Source organism: Ambystoma mexicanum, chromosome 8 (assembly GCF_040938575.1).
Source record: "Ambystoma mexicanum isolate Mex_15411 chromosome 8, UKY_AmexF1_1, whole genome shotgun sequence".
NCBI classification, from domain to species: domain Eukaryota; kingdom Metazoa; phylum Chordata; class Amphibia; order Caudata; family Ambystomatidae; genus Ambystoma; species Ambystoma mexicanum.
The window spans coordinates 777,606,431-777,631,480 of NC_090929.1; the positions used below are offsets into that span (position 1 = coordinate 777,606,431).

At 44.3% G+C, this 25,050-nt stretch overlaps 1 protein-coding gene across 1 annotated transcript in view; it reads right to left on the reverse strand.

The window, feature by feature from the left end:
• Positions 1-25,050, reverse strand: part of HK1 (hexokinase 1) — a 1,159,884-nt gene that overhangs the window by 399,417 nt on the left and 735,417 nt on the right. Inside the window, exon 14 of the mRNA XM_069610605.1 lies at positions 14,490-14,589. Coding sequence (XP_069466706.1) covers positions 14,490-14,589 — 100 coding nt within the window. The remainder of the gene's footprint in view (positions 1-14,489; positions 14,590-25,050) is intronic.

Here is a 25,050-nt window from a genome sequence, read left to right on the forward strand (position 1 = left end):
GTGCACAGGCTGCTTGAGTGTTTGCTGCTGTATGATTGCCTGTCGCCGCCCCACTTTGGTGACCTTCATTGGATGTTGACTTCTTCATGTCCCTGAGGTGTCCCATGGCCATCTCTCTCATAGAAGTATTCACTGGTCTTTGTTTGGCTCTTCACCTGGTAGCTGTCTGGAACCAATTAATGTGCACTGCAACTGACGAAGTGTAATCCTGTGAAAGAAGTTATTACTTCTGTCTAGACATCTAGATGAAACTTGAAGTATTAACAAAAACAGAAGAATAAGCCTGGAACGAAGTCTGTAAGCTCTAACCGTGGTAGCCGGAGAACTCTGAGACATGCGTTAAGCCTACTTTGCTGTTGCGTTCTCCCTCTGTCTTCCTTAGGGTAACTAGGGTGTAAAATCCAGACCCTAACCCACTCTGACTTGGCCTGACATGGGTTAAGGACCCTTCCCTAGACCTACCCTATTGTGTTGGATTGAGTTGAGTAAATAACCTGATCTTTACTTGAACGTTGATCCAACCTTGGAACTCTACATTAATGATAACCACTGGCACTGCTATTCCTATAAGAACTTAAGAAGTATATGCTTTGGAAATGGTGACCTTTGGGCACAAGGCCCCATACCATTTTAGGGGTGGCGTTCATAAGAATTAGGGAAACTGTTTGAGTTCTGAAAGATTCTGTCGATTTCACTGCACCTGACTACTCACCTGTGTTGCACTGATAATTGATTTATATGCAGTTCTATTCCTCCTAAGGGTGGATATGCATGGGATACATTACTCACTGTAATCCTATTTCTGATGCTTGTATCTGCTTAGATTCACATGCTTTGCATAGGCCAACATCTAGTGGAAGTTGTAGAGTATTGCACATGAAGTTTGAAAAGGGGCATCGGCAGGGCGTGACTGTAATACTATCCCTAGTGTGATGTTCTCCGTACCCAAGATCCATCACATGTCCTGGTCCCTCAGATTATTTGTTTCTGACAAGAGGGAGTGTAATTTGTAAGTGTGGAGTGTAGGTAGAGACCATGAGTGTTAAAGATCTATGCTTCTTTCCCAAGCACCTTCTACTCCAAGAGGGGAGGATGGGCGGGCGCATGTGAATCTAAATACAAGCATCAGAAATACGATAACAGTGAGTAATGTATTCCTTCTGAGGCTTGTGGATCGGCTTAGAATCAAATGCTTTGCATAGATTAGCAAGCAGTACTTGTAGAAGGAGGTGGGTTGTTAGAAGGTAGCGCTGCGAAGAGATGTTTCAGCACTAATTGTCCCACCTGTGTATCACCCTTAGAAAGTGTGTCCACACACTAATGATGGGTAAAGATGTGTACTGAACTCTAAGTGGCAGCCTTGAAAATGGCCTCTAAGGGTACATTTGATATAAAGGCTAGAGTTGCCCCAGTGCCTCCAGTTGCGTGTGCTCTAGGCTTAAATGGCAACGTTCTCTTAGAAAGAGAATAAGAATGTTGGATGCAGTTGACAATCCATTTAGAAATTGCTACTTTGGAGATAGGGTCCCCTTCTCTCCCAGCGGCTACAGACATGAAAAAACAATCTGTTTTTCTGATAGGTTTAGTCTTTTGAAGGTAGAGCATGACAACTCTGCGTACATCTAGTATATGAAGGCTTTTCTCCGCTGCGTTAGTAGGGTTTTGGAAAAACACAGGTAGTTCTATTGTTTGATTTACATGGAATTTGTATATGAACTTTGGTGAGAATCGAGAATGGGTTTGTAGCACCACCTTGTCCTTGTGTATAACCACAATGGTGTCTTGTATTGACAGAGCCTGTAGTTCACTAACCCTTCTGATAGAGTAATGGCTATAAGAAAGTCTGTTTTATATGTCAGATGTTTATGGCTAACTTTGTGCATTGGCTCGAAGGGGGCACCCATGAGCCTTGTAAGTAATATATTGAGGTCCCAGCCCAGAGTAGGTTTAGAAATTGGAGGGTATCGTTTCTTAATGCCCTCCATGAAGGTTTTAACTAAGGCACCTAGTACCACAATGCTTTGCTTTGAGATGTGGTATAAGCGGAGAGAGCTGCTAGGTGTACCTTGAGCGAGTTAAAGACTAATCCCACATCAAGTAGGTAAAGGAGGTAGTTGACTATATTTTACAGTGAACAGTCAGTTGGATTGGGAGACTGTGTCCTGCATCAAAACACAAAACATTTCCATTTGTTGAAGTAGCAGTGCCTTTTGTTAGGCTTACGTGTTTCTTTCAGTATTTCCATGCAACTCTGATCTAGGTTTAGGTGTCCAAATTCTATGACCTCAAGAGCCAAGCTGCTATGTTCAGCGCCTAAGGGCATGGGTTAAGCATTGCCCCTTGATCCTGAGGTACCAGGTTGTCCGGACAGGGTAGTTTCATGGGAGGACACAGGGACATCATTTGAAGATGGGAGAACCATGTCGGCCGCGCCCACATGGGAGCTACCAGGATTAATGTTACTTTTTCCCAGTGTAGCTTGTGGACTATTTTGTTGAGAAGAGGTGTTGGCGGGAAAAATGTATGCAAATTTCCCTGACCAGTTCATCAGAAGTGCATTCCCCTTGGAGCCTTTATGGGGAAACCTGGGCACATAACCTGGGCATTGTGCATTTTCCAAGGTTTCGAAAAAAGGCCTATTTCTGGGAACCCCCAATTTGAGAAGACATTGGGCCTCATAGGGCGGTATGGGATTTCGAGCACCGGTAAGGAGACCAGTGCCGGTAAGCCCTTACCGCCCTACTACGAGGTCGCTTAGCGGGTCCCTCCTTTAACGCCTGGTCTGACCAGGCATTATGGACGGGACCCGTTAAGGGACTTCCGAGGTAATAACGGTACCGCAATTTGCGGTACCGTTATTAGTGCCTTCCCCATTCCCATTGAGCCCTATAAGGACTCAAATGGGAATGGGGAATGGCTTTTTCAATGGGGACTTATCGGTCCCGCAAAGGTCGGACTACACCGGTAAGTCCCCATTGAACCAGACCGGTGCCGGTACCGTTATTGGAAACAGTCATGGCGCAAATACCGCCATGACTACCTCCAATCTCGGAATGAGGCCCATTGTCTAGCATGTCTGTGTTTAGTTGTCATTCATGCTCTGAGGGTAGCATTGTATTCCTGCTTAGCACATCTGCCAGAGAATTGAGTTCCCCTGGAACATGATGTGCCAGTAGAAACATGTTGTGATATAATGCCCACATCCAAATGTTCTAAGCTAGTTTAGACAGCCCTGGAGAACGGGTTTGCCCCTGTTTGTTTATATAAAATCTGGTTGTGGCGCTATCTGTGAGAATTAGGACTGCCTATTGTGCTAAGTCTTGAAAGTGTGCTCCTCACCCTGTCATTGACGCATCTGTTGTTAGAGTAACCTTGATCGCTGGTGTGTTGAAAGGATTTCCCTTTAGCAGATTGTTTCTGTTCCATCACTGTAGTGATTGAACCAGAGGTTGCAGAACCACCACTAGATCATCCCATAATCTGCTTGCTTGCAACCATTGTTTCGCTAGACAGTCTGGTGCGTGGTAACAGGTAGATGCAGGAAGCCATTATTCCTAATAGGCGTGTTGCTTTTCGTATCGTCAGATGACGACCAGCTACATACTGAGGTGTCTGAAACAGCATGTTTTGAACCCTCTTTTGGAAGGGAAGACTTGCCTGTCATCTGTTTTGATTAGTGCCCCAGGAAATTGCTTTAAAGCTGGATCCTAGACTAGAATTATTTTAGTTCATGGAAAAGGCCAATTGGAACAACAGATTGACTGTTGTGTGTTTTATAGGCACCTCTGGGGTGAGTCCTGGTAATTAGCCAGTCGTCTATGTAAGGGTACACTGGAATGGACTGCCTTCGCAAGTGGGCGGCTACCACTGCTAGGACCTTTGTGAACACTGTGGGTGCTGATGGAATGCGGAATGGTAGCACTTTGAATTGGAAGTGCTTGTCTCCCAATTTTAATCTTGGGTACTTTTTGTGCACTGGCAACATTGAAATATGAAAGTAGGCATCTTTTATGTGCAATGTTGCCATGTAATCCCCCATTTTCAGTAGTGGGATGACCTTCTGCAACGTTGTCATCCTGAAATTCTTGGGGTTCACATACGTGTTTGCAGGGCACAGGTCCAGCACTTGGATGCATTGTTAGATCTTTCTTTGTAACAAGGAAGTACATTGAATAAATACCTTGATTTTGTTTCAGGAATGGCACAAGTTTGATAGCTCCCTTTTGTATTAGTATCTTGATTTCCTCCTGCGGGATGTTGAAGTGTTCTGCGGACATTTTTCTTATTCGAGGTGGATGGTGGCTAGGTGTTTCTAGGAAAACCATGGAGCATCCCCTGGTCACTGTGTTGAGTACCCAGCGGTCTGAGGTTATTCCCTCCCATTGCTGGGCAAATAGTGTAATGCAACTTCCAACCGGGGGCGCATGAGAGGGAATATGGATCAGCCCGTCATTTGGAGGCAGGGGTTTCTGTGCCTCTAGAGGCGGCAGCTCTGCCCCGCCCTTTCCCATGGCAAAACCCTTGCTTCTGGTGTTGGTAGAACGATTGCTCCTGGGGGCTGTAAAATGAGGCACCAAAGGTACCTACAGTGGATTGAAAGCTTGCGTCCGAAAATGTCAGCGTGTGTTGAATACCCCCTTTTGAATTAAGGTTTTATTTGATATTTGCCCTAATGTTTTGATGGTCTTGTGGTCTTTCTTCATGGTTTTCAGCTGGTCATCTAAGGCTTTACCAAAGAGGACTGCCTCTTCGATAGGCATGTTGATAAGCGCTGCCTGTGTTTCTGGCTTGAAGGCAGAGTCTCTGAGCTACAAGTGCCTCCTTAGGAGCGTTCCCTCAGCGATGACTGTCCCTGAGGTGTCAGCCGAGTCTAGAAAATATTTTAGGATATACTGAGACACCTGTTTGCCCTCTGTGGCCACTCTGAGAAGGTGTGATTGTGCATGTTCTGGCACAGAGTCGAGATGTTTTGTGACATCCTCCCACTGTGTGCTGTTATAGCTGCAAAGAGGGTAGTATTGTTTGCTATTCTGGTCATGAATGGATCAGAAGTAGTGATACACTTGCCCAGCCTATAGAACCTTTTACACTCCTTGTTGGGAGGTGCTCCGGAGGTGGCGAGTGGAAAACCAGCTCTCTTTCTGATAGTAGTAACGACCAGAGAATACAGCTTGACATGTCCTTTAATATACAGAGGGTCAGATGGCGATGGTTTAAATATCTTTTCCACCCATGTGTTCACTGCCCTAGTGAGTGAGGGGGTAGTCAGGGATGGAGAGGCCCTTTTCTTGATGGATTCCAGTAGAGGGATAGTCTGACTAATGGGATTTTTCTCATTGAGGATATCTTCAACTAAGTCGGTTCTTTCTGGACTTGTTTCCTCTGTTTAAATTCCAAAATGATGAGCTGCATTCTTAAGCAGTTCATTATAAAGAAGTTGGACCTCCATAGGGGAGGTATGGCCGCTCTTGACTGCTGAGCCGTTGGTAGGATCTGTAAAGATGAGATCCGGGTTATCCTGGTCCTGTTGATAGGTGTCGCCATATTGGTCGGGATCATCCTGGTCGACAGCCCAGATATCCTGGTTAGTCTGATGTGACTGCAGGTCACCCTACTGAGAACTTTGTGAAGCCTCCCTGGGCGCACAGGTATGATGAGGAATGGGCAAGGGGGGCGGCGTTGGGCTTGAGTAGGTCCCACTGGCGCTGAAGGTTGCTCCACAGATTTTTGTGGTGTGGGCAATTTACTAATAAAGTCTGCAAAAAAGGAGATTTTCCCCATAGTTTCTTCAAACTTTGCCTGAGTCCAAGCTGCACCCACTGGAGTTTCTGCCATGGGGGCTTTTGCCACTTCAGGGGTTCCCCTAGGGGTAACCATTAGGTCTTCTGTAGAATAGTCAACTCTGGGGGTTCTCCCTAGGGCATTTTTGGGAAGGGTTGCAGACAAGGGTGACGAACCTTCCTCATAGTCTTCAGAGGTTTCAGGGGTCTGTTTACTATGAGCAGGCCGCTCTTTATGGTGTTTTTCTGTAGGGGAACAAGATTTCTTTTTTCGACTGCTGTTTCGGTATCTTCGCCTCAGCCGCCAAACAGTGTTTATGCACGGCTTTCGCCAGGGTGTCTTCACAAATGCCTTGTGGTAGGTGTTGAGGCAGAACAACAGCAGGCTTAGCTGGCGGTGGAGCGGTAGGTCGAGAGATGCCTACCGCCGGCGTGCGGCCTTCCGTCGATAGGTCAATCAAGGAACGGCTTTGGGGTATGTGGTTGTGAGTGCCTGTACACCATCGTCGCCAGAGGGCTTCCTCATAGCAGCACGCTGTGACTGCCTTTCGAGACTGGGGACAGGCGTGCAGGAACTGGGATGTTCCTCTGTGGTGTCTTTGAGCTCCGAATCTGAGTCTCGGCTGCCTCAGCCTTCGTGTCTGATTCAAAGATACCTGCAGCGGCCTCCGACTCTGCCAACATGGCGTGTGCATCCCAATGCTTAGTCCTAAAGAGTTGACATGATGAACGGTTACGTGCAAGGCAGTGGTTACACACTCTGTGTGTCTTTTCACTGACATTTTCTATTGCACTTGGGGCAACATTTTAATGGAGTACGCACCATAGCGGAAGGCGGACACAGAGGCAACACGACAAAGACAGCAGGGGCAGGGAATGGGGGCAGTCATTCTCCCAACAGCAAAGGATCAGTCCCCCTGCTCTACCTACTGAAGGCCGTAGCCAGATGTAGGCCGAAGCCCGTCGTCGGAGTGGACCTCTGTTTCAGCGTTCGGATCAGGCGTTGAGAGGGCTCCGGAGGTCAGTCGCGATTGAAGTGTTTTGATCGATAACTGACAATTGAGATTAGGATGGAATGAACTCAAAAAGAACTTTTGCTACCGAATTTGTGAGAATACGACTATCCATCATGGCAGAAAAATAATCGGAGGGACCTCGACACGTGAGGGATCATGGGTACAGGGTACGTCACACTACGGATAGTATTACAGTCACGCCCTGTTGACGTCCCTTTTTGAACTTCGAAATACTTCATGTGTAATACTCTGCAACTTCCACTAGATGTCGGCCTATGAAAAGCATGTGATTCTAAGCAGATCAACAAGCCTCAGAAATATATTTGTTAAGGATTGTGTGCGACAATACTTACCTGGGATTTTTATAGGCTCATTGTGTAAACTAAAGGCCTAATGAATAATTGTATTTGTATACTTACTGTCTAACTGGATTGACTGGTGTTGATCTGTGTGGACTCATTGGGCCTCACTACAAGTGCGGCAGTGCGGCAATGAACTGCAGTAACATGGCAGTAATTCTGTTACTGCTGCATTACTGCACTGCCGTACAGGTTTGGTGGTGAGGGGGAAGATTTTTCTCTGGCAAAAAGCTGGAGGGTGTGAAAGCATCATGAAGTAAGACACAGACAACAGAGTACAGGTTTGGTGGTGAGGGTGAGGCTTTTTCTCTGGTAAAAAGCTGGAGGGTGTGAAGGCATCATGAAGTAAGACGAAGATAACAGATTCAATTTTCTAAATAAATGGTTTATTTTTCTTAAATGTCAGGATGGAGTAAGGCCTAACTTGCCCTATACTAAGGTGGGATTGCCCTACCTAAAGAAAACTAAGGATAGTCTGTGTCAGTAAGTTCAACTCAAAAGTCTGTCTGTGTCCAAAACCAATACATGCCGTCACAACTAAGTATATACAATGTTTAGGGATGTCAGAAACAAAAGAAACACTGTTCCAAATAAAGTTATGAGCTTCTTCCAGCTCCTGGCTTATTTTCAGCTTCTCCTTCTCCAAGTTCAAAACAGTTCCAAAAAGGCTGCAGATTTCCCTTCCCCAAGAGTTCACCACAGTTCACAACGTCTTGGGGTTCCCTTACCCAAGAAGTCAGCTCTTCCAGCTTCAAAACTACAATCAATTCAAATCTCTTGACTTTAAAAAAAGTTCCAGTTCAACTTCTTAATCATCAAAGCTTTTCAAAAGTTCACATAGCTTGCTATCTTTCTCATTCACTTCAGCAACGGTTATACAATACAGCATCTTTATCTTTACTTGGCTCTTTTCAAGCAGGGTTCTTCACTCAGTCTAGGTGCAGTTGTCAGACCGCACGGCCCACCCATTACAGGTCACACAACGGATAACCCTTTGGCACTTTGTTATGCTTCTTATTCTTCAGGCTTTAGTCCTACACAGGTTTTCTCTCTCTCAACCTGTGTCATTAATCATCACTCATTTCAGATTCTCCTTGGCAGTCTCTTGGTTTTGCCGCAACGTGTATCTCACACAACCTACTCCGTGGTGTTCGCTCTTTTCTACCACCTAGCTTTCACATTATTCATAAGTGCTAATCACTTGCTTTTATCTCATGCTGTATTGCATTGGCTCGAAGGTGGCACCCATGAGCCTTGTAAGTATGATATTGAGGTCCCAGCCGGGAGTAGGTTTAGAAATTGGATGGTATTGTTTCTTATGCCCTCCATGAAGACTTTAACTACGGGCACCTAGTACCACAATGCTTTGCTTTGAGATGTGGTGTAAGCGGAGAGAGCCGCTAGGTGTATCTTGAGAGAGTTAAAGACTAATCCCAAGTCAAGTAGGTAAAGGAGGTAGATGACTATATTTGATGGTGAACAGTCAGTTGGATTGGGAGACTTTGTCCTTCACCATAAAACAAGACATTTCCATTTGTTAAAGGAGCAGTGCCTTTTGTTAGGCTTACATGCTTTTTTGAGTATTTCCATACAACTCTGATCTAGGTTTAGATGTCCAAATTCTATGACCTCAGGAGCCAAGCAGTTATGTTCAGCGCCTGAGGGTATGGGTTAAGTATTACCCCTCGATCCTGAGGTACCAGGTTGTCCGGACAGGGTAGTTTTATGGGAGGACACAGGAACATAATTTGAAGATGGGAGAACCATGCCTGCCGCGCCCAAATGGGAGCTACCAGGATTAATGTTACTTTTTCCCAGTGTAGCTTGGTGACTATTTTGTTAAGAAGAGGTGTTTAGGGGGGGGGGCGTATGCACATTTCCCTGACCAGTTCATCAGAAGTGCATTCCCCTTGGTGCCTTTCTGGGGAAACCTGGACGCATAATCTGGCCATTGTGCATAATCCAAGATTGCGAAAAAGGCCTATTTCTGGGAACCCCCAATTTGAGAAGACATTGTCTAGCATGTCTGTGTGTAGTTGCCATTCATGCTCTGAGGGTAGCATTGTACTCCTGCTTAGCACGTCTGCTAGAGAATTGAGTTCCCCTGGAACATGTTGTGCCACTAGAAACATGTTGCAATGTATTGCTCACTTCCAAATGTTCTGGGCTAGTTTGAACAGCACTGGAGAACGGGATCCCCTCTGTTTGTTTATATAAAACATGGTTGTAACGCTATCTGTGAGGATTAGGACTGCCTTGTGTGCTAACTAAGTCTTGAAAGTTTTAAGAGCTTTGAGTGCTGCTAGCAGTTCCAGAAGGTTGATGTGTTCCCTGGTTAGGGCCTGTGTTCACGCGTCGTGAGCAGTGTGGTGGAGGAAGTGTGCTCCCCACCCTTTCATTGACGCATCTGTTGTTAGAGTAACCTTGATTGCTGGTGTGTTGAAAGGATTTCCCTTTCGCAGATCGTTTCTGTTCCATCACTGTAGTGATTGAACCAGAGGTTGCAAAACCACCACTAGATCATCCCATAATCCGCTTGCTTGCAACCATTGTTTCGCTAGCCACTCTTGCATTTGGCCTAAGCACAGTCTGGTGTGTGGTAACAGGTAGATGCAGGAAGCCATCATTCCTAGTAGGCGCATTGCTTTTCGTATCATCAGCTGACGACGAGCTATGTACTGAGGTGTCTGAAACAGCATGTTTTGAACCTTCTCTTTGGAAGGGATGACTAGCCCGTTGTCTGTTTTGATTAGTGCCCTCAGGAATTGCTTTAAAGCTGGACACTAGACTAGAATTATTTTAGTTTATGGTAAAGACCAATTGGAACAACAGATTGACTGTTGTGTGTTTTATAGGCACCTCTGGGGTGAGACCCAGTAATTAGCCAGTCGCCTATGTAAGGGTACACTGGAATTGACTGCCTTTGGATGTGGGCGGCAACCACTGCTAGGATCTTTGTGAACACTGTGGGTGCTGATGGAATACGGAATGGTAGCACTTTGAATTGGTAGTGCGTGTCGCCCAATTTGAATCTTAGGTACTTTTTGTGCACTAGCAACATTGAAATATGAAAGTAGGCATCTTTTATGTGCAATGTTGCCATGCAATCCCCAAGTGATGCACTTTTGCTTGCGCAGAAGAAAGCCTCTGTGTATGGCAATTTAACAGCAGGCCGCCAAAGTAAAGAAAAAAGCATAAGGTGGAAGACCAAACGACCACTTGGCTCTACTTGTGCTCTGCCTGACACAATCTATTTTGGCATGCAGAATTGAAATTCGAAGGGCATTTAAAACAGGAAATTAGATTTCATTGGTTCCCTCTTATTCCTTATTGCTTAGATAACCTGTTGGAAGTGCATAAACGGTCAAGGATATTGCAACCAGCATTTGCTTGTGAGAGAAATGCCTTTCAATTAGCACATTGAACAGTCACTCTCTGTACTGAAATGACTAAACTGTGTCAACAATGTTGGGGAGATTTTCCTTACTTCAGGTGTATCTTCCTGACTTGGGTATTTCTAGTGATCCGTTAAGCTCACCGGGCTCTTCAAGTGTTAGTCGTGACAGAGCCGCGCAGGTCTTACACTCAAGAAGGGGAATACTGTGGTTAACAGGTACAGTATACATTTTTCACTTAACCCCAATGAGAAAATCTCCACACACTATATCTGTATAAAAATATAATCTTTATATTAAAAAGGCTAAAACGAAAATCACTACACTTACTATTAAGTAAACTTTGTAAAAGAAAATCTGCCACAATGTGCCACGTAAGGAGAAGCATTTTCAAGATGAGTTGGTTGTTTAGAGTTCCATAAGAGTCCTTCCTAGAAAAGAAAATCTAGAAACAGGTCTGTAAATAGTTTTCTTATCTAGACCAGCACATTTAGGAAGGACCAAGGAAGACCAGAAGTGCAGATATGGGGAAGCCTCTGGCAGGAAAGAGTTACCTTTGAACAGAAGTGTCCCAAACAGAAGTTTCTGGAGTTACCATGGAGTAAGCCCCACAAGAGACTCTTGAGATTGAAGAAGAGAAGCATGAAGAAAAGATCTGCCACCAAAGCCGGAGATCAGTAGATCAATACCATGTGACCGATAGATAGGAGATCTGAAGCAGATGGTTTCCAGAGGAGGCTGCTGTGGACCTTGGTCAATGAGCACCAAGGTTTCTAGTGACAACACACTGATTATTGAAGATCTGGGGATTCTGAGGTCGAGGATCAGAGCCACAGAAGCAGAAAGGCAGTTTGACAGTGATCAGTGGTAGTCCTCGATGCATGCTTCCAATGTCATCCTGCGGTATAGAATTTGGTTTCAGTGAATGGGATCAGCTTGAAGAGACAAGAAAAAACAATATTAAAGAAAAGTTAAAGAAGTGACACGGTGGAGGAGCCAGACACTGAAGCAGGACTGAGAAGCAAGTTTGGCACTGTGATCTAAGAAACAAAAGCAGTACATGCCCCTGGGGCTTCCCAGTCAGGGGAGATGGAATTAGGGATTAGGATTCTCTGGTCGGGTTGGCACTGAAAGACTTGCAAAGAAAGGCCAACCACATCTGTTTCCAGCAATGCAGGCAGGGTCACAATCTACAGGGAGATGTGGCCTTCGATCAGGATATGTGATCCAGATATCCCCAAAGAGGGTTCCTTTTGGTCATCTGGAGAAGCAGACATTTGTTGTGTGTTCCTGAGAGCTTCAAAAGATGCCAGTGCAAAGCTTCTATCCTCCAGCAGCAGGCTTTCCAGGAATGCAGGTCAGAGTTATAGCAGTAGGCAAGGTGAGTGGGAATTGGGATGTGCTTATATCTTCCTCAGGAAGCAGTGAGTGAACACAGCACCCAATCACACACCAATAATCATTCAAACAGATGGGTAGCTAGCAAACGCCAGGCCAACCCTCCAAGCACATACACACATTGTGGAACGGTCTCTCACGCAAAGGAAGGAATCTACACTATCCCAGACAGGCATCTGCATATGCCAGTCAGAGCTGATTTCTGGATGACTAAAGCCCACAATCCTGGGATAGAGGCATCCAGTGACCCAAGATGGTTCACTTTCTCTTAGGCACTCAAAGAGGGACAAAGGATGTCATGTGATCCCTCAGGTCTTCGAGGCAAACAAAGACAACATCCATTTTGGTGAATGGAGGAGGGTTAAAAATAATGATCCAGCAAGGTAAAATGTATTCCACCATGTGGAACTATTTTGCACACCTGAAAAAGCCATCATGAGCCTAGAGCCTGGCAACATGACTAACATAGGCTACTCTCTCTGGGGCACTATGTGGCACCTTTGTGGTACACTTGCCTTAAGATCTCTTGAGGCAGATGATATAAAAATAGAATCACTCAGTCAGGTTTGGGATTAAGCCTGGTTGGCAGAAAAACAAAGTCCAAACCAGAGAAAAGCGAGCATAAAGTTCAATGGGGCTACCACATGTCGTAAAAAGTGGGCTTTCTCCCGAATAATAAAGCCACCAAGATCCTTAAATTGCCCAATTCTTACAAGTAGATCATTCTGATTTTTGTACTTGGTATTACTGTCCTCACATGTCCATGCTGTTGGAGGAGCTGCTACCACAAAAGCCTCCAAAACTCCTTTCATGTTCTCACAGAATGCATGTTGCTGATGTGAGTTGATAATAAAGAAATTGTGTTAGTCGACCACAATAGGTATTATGAAGATGATGAAATACAAGATAAAGTGCAAAAATAATGTCACTAGATATCTTTAATGGGAAATTTTGATGCATACATCTATGCAATGCAACAATTAAATGCGCTAAACATAATTAAGCAGTTAGAACTACGACATAAAGGCGTGATGAGACTCGGGTTGGATGTAGAAAGAAACAGAAATCAATAAAAGAGAAATTATAGAAAAATGATATAGGGAGGTTGTGCTGAGAGCAGAAAAGGACGAAAAATGTTGAAGCTGTCAATATTATACATTTTAAAAGGGCCCTGGATGTACAAGAGCCACGGTAGATACTGCAGCTATAGTTGGGAAGATGGCGTGACGACTGCAGCCATGTTTGGGGAAGCAGAGCAGTGAGATATCTGATTGGTTGGCATGCACATGGAAACCCATAAGGCTGTGTGGCCATGTTGTTAGCCTCTGCCTCGGTCGCCGCAACACGAAGTGAAACAAGAGACATCACTAATGTAGGCATGTGTCACTGCCGGAAAACCAGAACATTAATCAAGTAAGCGTCAGTCGCAGGATCAGGCCTTATTTCACATAATGCAAGGTCCTCCGAAGGCAGTGGTTTGTATCATCGTGGTATTGTACAGGTCGTACATGGTGCTGTAAATCAATGGCCCCCAAGGTTGAAGAATGCTCTTTAGGAACTTTATTGATAATGCAACTGACTTAATGCCTCGTACTGACTTTTCTGGATCAGCCTTATTTTGGTAACCCTATAACTTCTCTGAGATTTGTGCGCTTGAGGTCCACATTTTTGGGACAGGGATGCTCTGCCAGTTTCCCTATCTATTTCTGAACAGCTCTATGAAAATAAATACTCACTCTACCTTTGCTGTCTCAGTGGCTTACAACAGTACTTGGTGGTCATTTTCCAGTGGTTTCTACACTACACATACATTTTGTTTTTTCCAAGAAGATTCCTTGGTTCTGCACTTTGATCCTGCATTGTAACGCAAAGTGTATGTTTTATTTGGATTAGGATCTGACACTTCATTCCTTTTTAGCTTCTCGTTTCCCCATAGAAGAGGAAACCTGAAATTTACCGGAGGTGAGAAGGGCACCTCTAGCATATTTGGATCAAATGGTTCCACTTAGAAGATCCCAGAGTCTTTTCCTACCATTTGATGTATTTGGGAAGTGGAATAAGACTTTTTCAGTTTAATTCAGCATTAAGGTATATGAGACAGTTTCCCTAGTAAACACACCGGAGGATCATTTGGCACTAGAGGATATCCAGGTCAGCACTAGCAACAGGGTATACGGACCAGAGCGAATGTCCAAGAGGGAGTTCTGTTTGATTGGATATGCAGGATGGCCAGAGGCAAACATCGTTACTATCGGCAGCAGGTTCATTACACTTCTCATTTTTCAGTTGAGTGAAATCTTCAAATATCAACCACTAGAATATTGTTAATTTCAAGGTGAAACTCAATCTAGAAGATGCAATTACGGTTTTGTTGAAGCAGTATGTCATTAGCATAAAACCAAAAGGTTTTTGTTTTCATTCAAGTTTTGCAATTGGAAAGTAGTATTGACACTATGTTTCAGTACATTTCAGATCCATTGTGCTAGTAGACAATACTAGATAATACTGTTAATAAACATATAACTTTCTTATGTTTCTTACCTACAATAAGGCCAACTTCACAGTTCGGGTCTTCATAGGCACAGGTCATCATTGTACCAACTGTGTCATTGACTACGGCCACAACATCCAGTTCAAACTCCTTGGAAGCAAAATACAACTCCTGTTAGTACTCTGCTGACTACTTTCATAAAACATATTTATGTAACCTGTCCAATTTAGGCTCTGTAAAAAGTACAATTGTATTAACTTAAAAATATTAGTTGCAAGAGGCAGGATGAAGCACATAGAGATGTGCACAAGTATGTAGTTTTCTAGAAAACACAGTTTATTTAGATACCTAGAATGGAAGTGGGATTCGTCAATGGTAACGGTGAGCAAAGAAAAGGTTTCTCACAAAGTCCTCGGTTTGGGTTCGTCCCGGCCCAGGTCCAATGTCTTACCTAGATCTTTATCTACGTCTTGAAGGTATTTGAGAATTCAGAACCCTCTTCTGCCAACTTCGTAGAAGGGGGCCTCTGAGGCCAAAAGACATCCAGCCGAGCAAACTATTGGGTACTCCTTGAGAAGTGACAGACACAAACAAAAATGATACGCTCTTGCTGGGTTTTAGGCACATGCTTGGCAAGCTGACCACCTACTTGTTCTAGGGTACTGATCCCAATGGTTTTCGCCTCCTGGCTACCCCTGATATAACCTTGCTGATAGAGGTTGAAATGACTTGTTCCTCCTCCTGCCTTTGACGCCTGCCCTGAACAGACCTGGTCTGCTAGATACTCCCTTACCTTGCTGGCTGGTAGGGATACCTGTTTTCCTCCCTCCTTCTAAGGTCTTGTAGTTGTCTCTTCCCACTAGCTTTCCTCCATCCTACTCATCTCCGTATAGTAGCTCTCTCTCCAACGTCCTCAATATAATTCTCTCCAAACTATAGTTCTTTCCCATTAACCTCCTGATTGTAATTCTCACCAGATGCTATCTGTTCCTCTCCAGTCACTTCAATTTAACTCTCTACAGATGGTATCTCTCCTCCTCAACTGTAACTTTCTTCTTCCAACCTCCAACACTCTCCCCCAGTGATCCTCTCAAAAGAATTCTTGGTTACCAAACTAACACCTCCCTCCAACTCCTTCTCAAATACCCCACACCACCTCAATGAGCAAGCTGAATTTATAGTTTCATATCTCCACCTCTTGGATGGTGCTTAATTACATTGGTTGAACCAATGGAGGGGGGGCAGGTCTGCTCTCTGATTGGGCCAAGTGTTTGTGGTCATGTGTGCAAAAAAGGGGCTGGTGTGAACTTAAAGTAAGACAGACTGCCATCTTGGATTCTGCAGAGGCCTTAGCCATTTGTGAAGTCTCTTTCGTCCTTTGGAGCCTTGTTGGCATTGGCTGTGTTGATATTGGTTCCTTTTTTTTCCTAGCTTGTAAACTAAAAGTCAGTGAAACATTTGGAAGGAGAAACTGTTTTTTTTATATACAAAGCTTTCGTTGCAAGGAAATTCCATTAATTCTGTTCCTCGCATGGGTAACACATGTTAGTTTAATTTCCTCTCAAATTATGACATGTTTCGTGACGCGCTGAACCCCATGTCCATTTACTTGGCATGGTCCTGGGTTGGGAAGGATATCTGTTGCATAGCTCTTGGTTGGTTGTTGTTTCTTTCAAGTTGGTTGTTTAAAGAACCAGGACTTGAGTAGTTTACTGAATGTCAGGATATTCACTTCCAGGCGGAGATGCTTAGGTAGGACGTGCCACAGTCTTGGAGGATGTGGACAGTTTTGGCCATGTGAGGAGTCAGGAATGAAACCCAGACACAAGTTACCCATGTTTTTGATTAAAGACTTTTATTGAAAATAAAAGGGTCAAGAAAAGGCTTCTCTGACCTTGCTCTAAGAGGAATTTCCCTACCTAAAACCAAAACTAAGGATCTGTCTGTGTCAGGATGTCAAAATCAAATCTGTCCTTGTGTCCAAAAGTTTTATTCTGCCCCTCACACTATAAACTAAACTATAAGGTGAAAAGGAAAATGTCTTTAACCCTAGGTGCTTGGAAAAGAGTGTGTAAATGAAGAATAAATGGTTCCAACTCAAAGGTTCTCAAAGGATAAAGAGTCCTTGTTCCAGAGGGTGGTTCCCTTCGCCTGGATTCCTCTTAAATATAAACAATTCTTCATACAACAGTTCCTTGTGTCTTTCCTGACACAATAGCACTATCATAAATAAAGCTGCTTAGCCTTGTAATTCTGTTTCTTTCAGACTTCCTGTTTTTCCTTTCTGTCGGGACTTTGAGCTTCATTCAGAGTCAGGCGATCCGGTAAAAAAGTGGCGGCAATACAGTATACCGCCACTTTTACCGGACTGGCAAACTATGCGTTAGGTGGAGCCCCCAAAGGTGGGAAATCCACCAGTGGCACCAGTCATACGGTAAGTAAGGTGCCGGAGAAACCGGTACCGCTGTGCACTGACTGGCCCCAAAGAATTGGCAGGAACACCCCCACTACGGCAACACTGCCACATCACAAGCCTCACCTATCCGGGAATACCGGCCAAAAAATGGCAGCAACACAGGCAAACGCTAGGCGGCGAAACCCCCACCTGAAAGCAGACGGTAAAAAGCAGAAAATACATGCAGGTGTGGAATATTAGGCCACAGGTACACCCAATGCATCCAGGTGCACCCAATGCAACCTGGAGCAGGTGAAAAAGGCCACACCTTCAAACAAACAACAGGGCAGCCCCCTTGTGCAAACGTATGATGGAGCAAAATATAGTCTTAAACAAACCTAGGGAGCCTCACGGCCTTGACAATCATCATTCTTGTCATTGAATTACAATTATTTCTAGTAATAGAAGAAAAGCGCTCAAAGAAGCACATAGAAACCAAAAGAAAAATCCTTAGAGTGCAAAACTTAATTTAATACAAACTTGATTACATGCAAAGAAATATACATTTTTAAATTCATAAACCATCCTTAAACATAGATTTGAAAAAAAGAAAGAGGAAAAAAAGAAAGAAACGAGACAAAGTATTCAAAATATACCTGAATCACAAAGTATAAACCATCACTAGCAAAACAATAAAAAAATGAATTAGTTCTTATAAGCGGGATACTGTGCAGAAGATAAGTGTCTACTGCAAATGGACTAGCAGGGTGCATACAAAATTATCCTGGTAGATTGATGGAGAGTATTGCCATGGTTAATTAATAAACACAGCCTTGTTGTCTGCCTATGTGTAAGTAAAATCAAAAACAGTTGTCAATGCTGTTCTATAGGTCAATAAACCAAGCATGGAATCATGTTTCGGCTTGCCAATGTGTGTGGCATCCGTGGTTGAGCCTTCCTCAGGGCAGGTGTGGTAGGTCACCCTATAGGGGGCAGAAAGATAAAACAATATTGACTTATCAAAAAGAAGGGGGGGGGTTGCACAAACTGACATTTTCTTGGGAAAAACAATGAATCATACTGCTGATCTAAATTGGGGACCACAAGCTACTCACCCTGTATCTAGATCAACCATGTCCTGAGTCATGCATTATACACATCCCGTGAAGTGTGGGCCACAGTGTTGTTGCTGACGTGTGTTTCACGTGGGTCTTGTTGTTTAAGTGGCTTGCAGGAGTGAGGTTCATGGATGGGGCTGGGGGTACATGCGGGATGTATGCAATGGGCATGCTTGTATGTCTATCGGGGTAGTACAGCCATCGAAGGTGGACAGTGCGTTCCATGCCATGAGTCAGGCCACTTGGCTTGCCCATTGCCCGGCACCCTGATGGTGGAGGCATGCAAAAGGGAGGTGATGCACATGTGCATGCACTTGTACTTACTGCCTTGTCCTTGTGTCGCTGTTCCAGCCTCAGTGCCTCCAATGCCCTCAATCCCCTCCATGTGCAGGATGCTGCTCTGGCACTCCTCCCACGGCATGAGTCAAAGGGGCTCCACGGTGCCTCCGCCTGTGGCTGCACACTCCCTCCTATGCTTTGCAATGGCTGAGCGGACCTTGGACTTCATGTCGTGCCACTTCTTGCAGCAATCCTTTCTCATCCGGGGGATGGTCCTGACAGCTGTGACGTTGGCCACCACCTCACTCCATACAGCGCTCTTTCTCTGGCAGCTTGTCTTGCATTGCATTGCTCCAAACAGCTTCTCAGCATACTGCAGCATAGTATCCACCAGGGCTGTCAGTTCAGCATCTGCAAACCTAGGTTTGTGTTGGCTTAGGTCCTTGCCTGGGTTGCTGTGCTGCTGGGACATGTTTTTGTAGTGTTTCAGGGCCTGGATTGCTGTGGAGTGCAGTGGATAGAGGTGGATTCTGGTTTTTGCAATGGCTGGCGGCCTACTTCCAGTTTTCGCAGCATTTCAGATTCCGGTGCCGGTATTACCGCCATTCAGGTTTTAGTGCAATTCTTGAGCAGATCTGGTAGGGACACCACTTCTGGTCCACTAATGTCAGATGTTTTCTCCATTCATCCGTTGATACCGTCAATCCATTATTGCTGCTTCCGGCATAGGTGTGTGTGTGTGCCCATCTACTTGTAGCTCGGCAGGGTTTCCACTGCACGTGCATTGGCGGTATAAACAGATGTTTACCGGCTTACACGGAATGAGGCCCTTTGTTCCATTTTGTCTGATCAGCACAGTTCTAATATTCTTTCTTAGAATTTCTTGTATTCATGCACTTGCAATTGCCTAGTATACTCTCTTGCCAGGGCTTCCTATATTCATGCACTTGTAATTGCCTGGTATACTCCCCTGCCAGGACTTCTTGTATTCACACATTTGCAATTGCCTGGTATACTCCCCTGCCAGGACTTCTTCAATTCACACACTTGTATTTGCCTGGTGTACTCTCCTGCCAGTGATTCTTATATTGACACAATGGGCCTCATTACAAGTTTGGCGGTAGCCTTGCCGGTAAAACCAGCAGGCTGACGCCAAACTTGCAATTTCTTCCGCAGCCTGCAAATGGGCAATTACCGGTTCGTTGCGGCCCTGCTGGACCCGGTAATTGCCCATCTGCTGGCGCCGGAAAAAAGATGCTCCCCATTCCCATTCGGCTCCATTGGGCCGGATGGGAATGGAGAGGTTGGATGCACGGGCACCGTTTATAACGGTGCCGGTGCATCCGACATGCTGTGCTCGCAGGTGCCTTTCTGCCCGCCAGGTCTGACTTGGCGGGCAGAAAGGCACCCGCAAGCACAACTCGTAGTTTGCCGGTCCGGGAACTACAGTACCGGCATGCTTACTGGTACCGTAGTTCCCAGACCGGCAAACTTATAATGAGGCCCAATGTCTCTCTCCACATCAACAGTTGCACTTTCCCTTTGTTTTTGAATATATCCTCTTGATATATTATCTGATTCCGGTTCCCCATGTATTAGCATTCCATACATTCACATACTGATAGGGGACTTGTTTGCAATTCACTTTCTCGTTTCACAATTTGTCTCTTTGCTTTCACTCTTTCTTCCGTTCTGTTTACTATTATTATTGTTTGGCATGCTCACCCATACGGCCAGGGTTCCTCACTATCCTTGGGTGAACTCGCTGCCCAGGAGTCTTCCCCCAGACCCTGACGTTTCTGCAGCACGTTCTGGCCTTGCAGTATCCCCCTTCATCCTGGAATGTGAGCCTCTCGGCTCCATCACACTGGTCTGTGCTTCTCTGAATCTCGAGCCACGCGAGAGGTGACACTTTCTCTCAACAACTGCAACAGCTGCTACCACTTTGCCTCCGTTCTTTGCATTTCCCAGGCACAGGTGTTTTTGGAAAACAACTAGAGCTCATTGGGCCTGTGGCTTCTACTCCTCTGCACTGCTCTTTCGCTCTTCCTCGTCCCAGTATTCGGGTGATTCTGGGAAAAGAAGTCCATTGTTGATGGCTGGTTCAAAAGGCTTGGATAATCAGTTTCAATAGTTCCAAATGGTAAACCAGTTCTAGATGATGCACATTTAGAACTGAAGAAGGCGGTCTTGTAATTTCAACAAAGTATACCAGAGTTGAAATTTGATCTATATGATTTTGGGAAAGGTTTTCCTTATTCGTCCTATGGGGAGGCGTAGACGTATGGCAACAGGCCATGAGGGTATTGGGTATGAGAGGATTGTCTTCAAGGGCTAATGGGGGGATACCATGTTTCATCCAATGAAGCCATGAAATCTCCCTGGAGTTTGTCTCCTCCCATGTCATTCTACCTCATATAGCCGCCCCCAGGGTCAGGATCTAGTAGCGGCAGCCGGCCGAGGAGGTAACAGCTGGGAGATCAGTGATGCCATACATCAGTGATGAAACATACCCTTCTGCTAATGCTGCTGGTTCTCTCAGCACCTATTGGAAAATGGGAAAGGAAGTCTACATTGCCATGTTTGCTTCCTTTTCTGTGTTGTACTGTTAAACAATAGGGCTGCAGGTCTAAGAACCAGCACATGATTATTGCATTGGTGTCTTTGCGGGGGCTAATCCATGTTAATGGAGCGTGATCTGTGATCAGTCTAAACTTCCTACCAATCAAATAGTATTTAATGTACGTTATCACACACTTTATTGCCAGGGCCTCCAATTCAATAGTGGCATAGTTCTTTTCTTGAGGAAATAACTTTCTACTAATGTAAAGAATAGGGTGCTCAATGCCATTTTGATCTTGTAAAAGAACTGCCCCTAAGCCAATGTGTGAAGCATCCGTCTGTAGCATGAATTCCCTGTTGAAATCTTCCATTTTCAACATGGACTCACAACACAGAATGTGATTCAGCTTATCAAAACACAATTGGTCTTCTTTCCATTTTACCTTTTGAGGTTCTGCAATTTTGAGTTTATTAGTAAGACAAGGCGTAATAGATGAGTAACTGGGGATGACACATCTATAATACCCTAATAAACCGAAAAACCCTTCTTTGTCTTGGATATTGGGGATTCTTTGACTGCTTTTACTTTCTCTGTTTGGGGTTGAACTTGAGTTGCTGTGAGTCCGGCTTTCCTCAATTCTCTGGTAACTAGGTATAGATGGTGTAAATGTTCTTCCCATGACTTACTGTGGATGATTATATCATCAATGTATACCTACAGAAAGATGTATAAGGCCGGAGGACTTGGTCCATTAACCTTTGAAAGATAGCCGGAGCCACCTTGAACTGAAAAAGTACAATGGTGGTGGAAAATCCAATTTTCTCTTTGTCCTCTGGATTAACAGGGACTTGCCAGTATCCTTTCGCCAGATCAATCGTGGAGAGCAAAACAGCGGTTCCCAATTAACCAATCAGGTCATCTATCTTGGGCATAGGGTAACTGTTGGATTGGGAGACTGCTATCACCTTTCTGAAGTCAATGCATAATCTACACGATTTATCTGGCGTGACAACAAGTACTATCAGACAGGACCAAGGGCTCTGAGATGGTTTGATGATATTGGGCCCCCAGCATGTTTTCCATCACCTCTACAATGATTTATTTTCTAGATTTTAGTATCCGGTAGGGTTTTAAAGGGACTACCTTCCCTGGGGGTGAACGGATTTAATGAAAAACTCCTTTTACCCATCCTGGCTCAGTTCTTTGATTGGTCTACGTTTGCTTTGGTCTAACTGTCAATTAATATGACGTATTAAGTTCTCCAATTTCGGGACAATTTATTCATCTTCTAGCAATACAGTGTCTGTCACTGACTAGATTTTGAGTATGGTGCTATAATCCTTTACACAAGCAGTTTATTTGTGTTTATGTATTTTTTGTGTATTTCACCATTGTATTTTAGGTTTGCATTTTAGATATGTATGAGTTTAGTATGGATGGAGTGACTGGTGAATTGAGTGGATCTGGTTGTGTTGCATATCATTTTGAGTGATTGCCCTTTGACAATCATGTACTAATATTTCCATGAATTGCATTTTATCATTTCATTTGTTTTGATACATGATGAGATTTTATAATTCTTATGGTATATTCTATTAAATGAATAAATCAATTTTCTCTCATGTTAGGATGTGAATAGAATTTTTTTCACCTCTAGGTTTGTGATGTGTTTTGCATTTATGCGGTTATATCATTAATCGGTTGTGTTATTAAGGGTTCAGTCTTGTCATTTCACCTACAACAGATTCCGTACCCCGGTCTCTTAGTTGCCCTATATATACTTGCTTCTTCCAAGCACGGCCATGGGTAGATTTTTTCGCTTGGACTCCCCCATTGTCTTTTGGTCAGTTCTAAAGATATCAGGGCATTTTCTCGTAGGTCCAATGGATCTGGGTTGTTTGACCGTGGCAGAATTATTTGCGGCGGAATTGACCGGAGTCAATTTCGCTGCAAATAACAATTTTACCACGGCTAAACTCAACAAAGCTGTGCCCCCACACCCACAATACATCCCCCACAACCCCACTTACCTTTCTCGTTTGCTGCCTCTCCTGACCCTGCAGCATCAGTTCCGTCCCACCAACGTGGGTCGGATCCGACGGCGCAGGGTCCCCTTTTCTTTTTCTTTTTTGCCTGTGTCTTCCATCTTCATGAAGCGGTGGACACACCCACAACTCCCCCCCCCCAAAGGCTAAAAATACCAAACATGGGGAGCGGGTTACACCCCGGCAACCCCCACTCCCAGGTTCAGTATTTTTTACCCAATTTGATCAAATCAAATTGGGTAATACTTGTCAAATAGATCTTCCTTCCCATTTTGAGGCAGGTCGGAAGGAATCAGGGTATTCTTATTTGATTCATCAGCAGTTAAGCTGGTCAGTACTACTGTGGTATTTTCAACAGGATTTTCACTCGACTCTTTGAGGAGGTTTATTTGATAAATATGAGTCTTGATTTTTCAATCAGGTTGTGAGACTTGATAGTCGTATGGCCATTTTTGTTCTATTATTTCATAGGCACCATGCCATTTGGACAACATCTAGAAAAAGGAACCCCAGTGTTATTTCTTATTGATGTTAGCAACTAGGACTAGAGCAGTATTCTCGAAAGAGTATAGTGTTGGATATTTTTGAATATTATGAGGAGTAATCACGCCACTGCATTTTGGACTCTTTAGAATGTTCTCATCAGGTAATCCAGGAGTCTGAGACAGAGGCTTTTAGTATAGTCTAATATATAGAGTGCTAGTGAAATCGTGGCCATGGGTCTGTAGTTGAATGTTACGTAAGGCAAGAGAGTATGTGAAGTACGAAGTTGGAAAAAGCAGTTTATGATGATTACTGTGACATGCAGTTCACATATGCAGGTATTGTCCGTTGTGGTTCCAAGATTCCTTACCATGATTACCCTTATTGGGCATTGGCCCATTCTATCAGGTCAAGGGATTGTAGTTGTGTTAAAGTTGTTGGGTTGCAAATCATCAGTTCTGTTTCGATTGGGTGGAGTTTTAGTCTGTTTGCAGAAATCCATGTATTCATGTGTAGAGGAGCAGCCAAGTACCTCTACCAGAAGTCCCACCCCCATGTTGCCTATATGTTGGGAACCGAAAATTGCGACATGCGCAATACCAGTGAGGGTACATATATACTGCAAACAGTTCTTGAAACAAGGTATCCATTAGGATGTATCTGTGAAGAAATATCGGTCTTCTGAAGGAAGTTCCAGAAAAAGTGTGAAGATGAATGAAAGTAAACACTGGTGACATCACATAAAGCAGAAATTATGCACCTAGAAGAGATGCTGATGAAGAAGGTGAATAGACTGTATAGGATCCGATGGCAAAGTAAAGAATTGAGCAACATTTTGGGAGCAAAATGAAGATTGCATGTGCGGAGAAGCATTGAAGAATGCAATGCCGTTTTATAATTGTAAAGAAGCAATATTGTAAGTAGACCAAGTAATCATAAGGCTGGCTATACGTAGTGAATAGACTTCAGGCATGCCGCCAATATATGGGATACATTACTTACCGTAATCGTATTTCTGATGCTTGTATCTGCTTAGATTCACATGCATTGCATAGGCCTACATCTAGTGGAAGCTGTGGAGTATTACAGTTTGTTTTTCGAAACTCGAAACTGGGCATCGACATAGGGCATGCCAGTAATACTTTCCCTAGTGTGACGTCCACTGTACTCATGATCCCTCACGCGTGTAGGACCCTCAGATTGTATTTTTGCTGACATGAGGTATCATGAGGAGTAGCGTGAGTACAGTTTATCCAAGCAGATACATAGATAGATAAGACTACAAGCAGCCATGCGCCTTCTCTCAGAAGGGAGGAAGGGCGGGCGCATGTGAATCTAAGCAGATACAAGCATCAGAAATACGATTACGGTGAGTAATGTATCCCTTCTGAGGCTTGTGGAATCTGCTTAGATCACATGTTGTGCATAGATTAGCGAGCAGTGCTAGAAGAAGGAGGTGGGATGTGTGAAGGGTCATGAGCGAACAGATGTCTTAGAACCGCTTGTCCCACTTGAGTATCTGTCTTGGAATGAGTGTCAATGAAGTAGTGCTGAGTAAAAGTGTGAATAGAGCTCCAAGTAGCTGCTTTGCAAATGGTGTCAAGGGGTACATTTGCAATGAAAGCCAGAGTAGCCCCAGTGCCTCTTGTAGAGTCGGCTCTTGGCATAAAGGGCAGAGTTTTTTCAGAAAGGGAGTAACACAACTGGATACAATTGACTATCCACTTC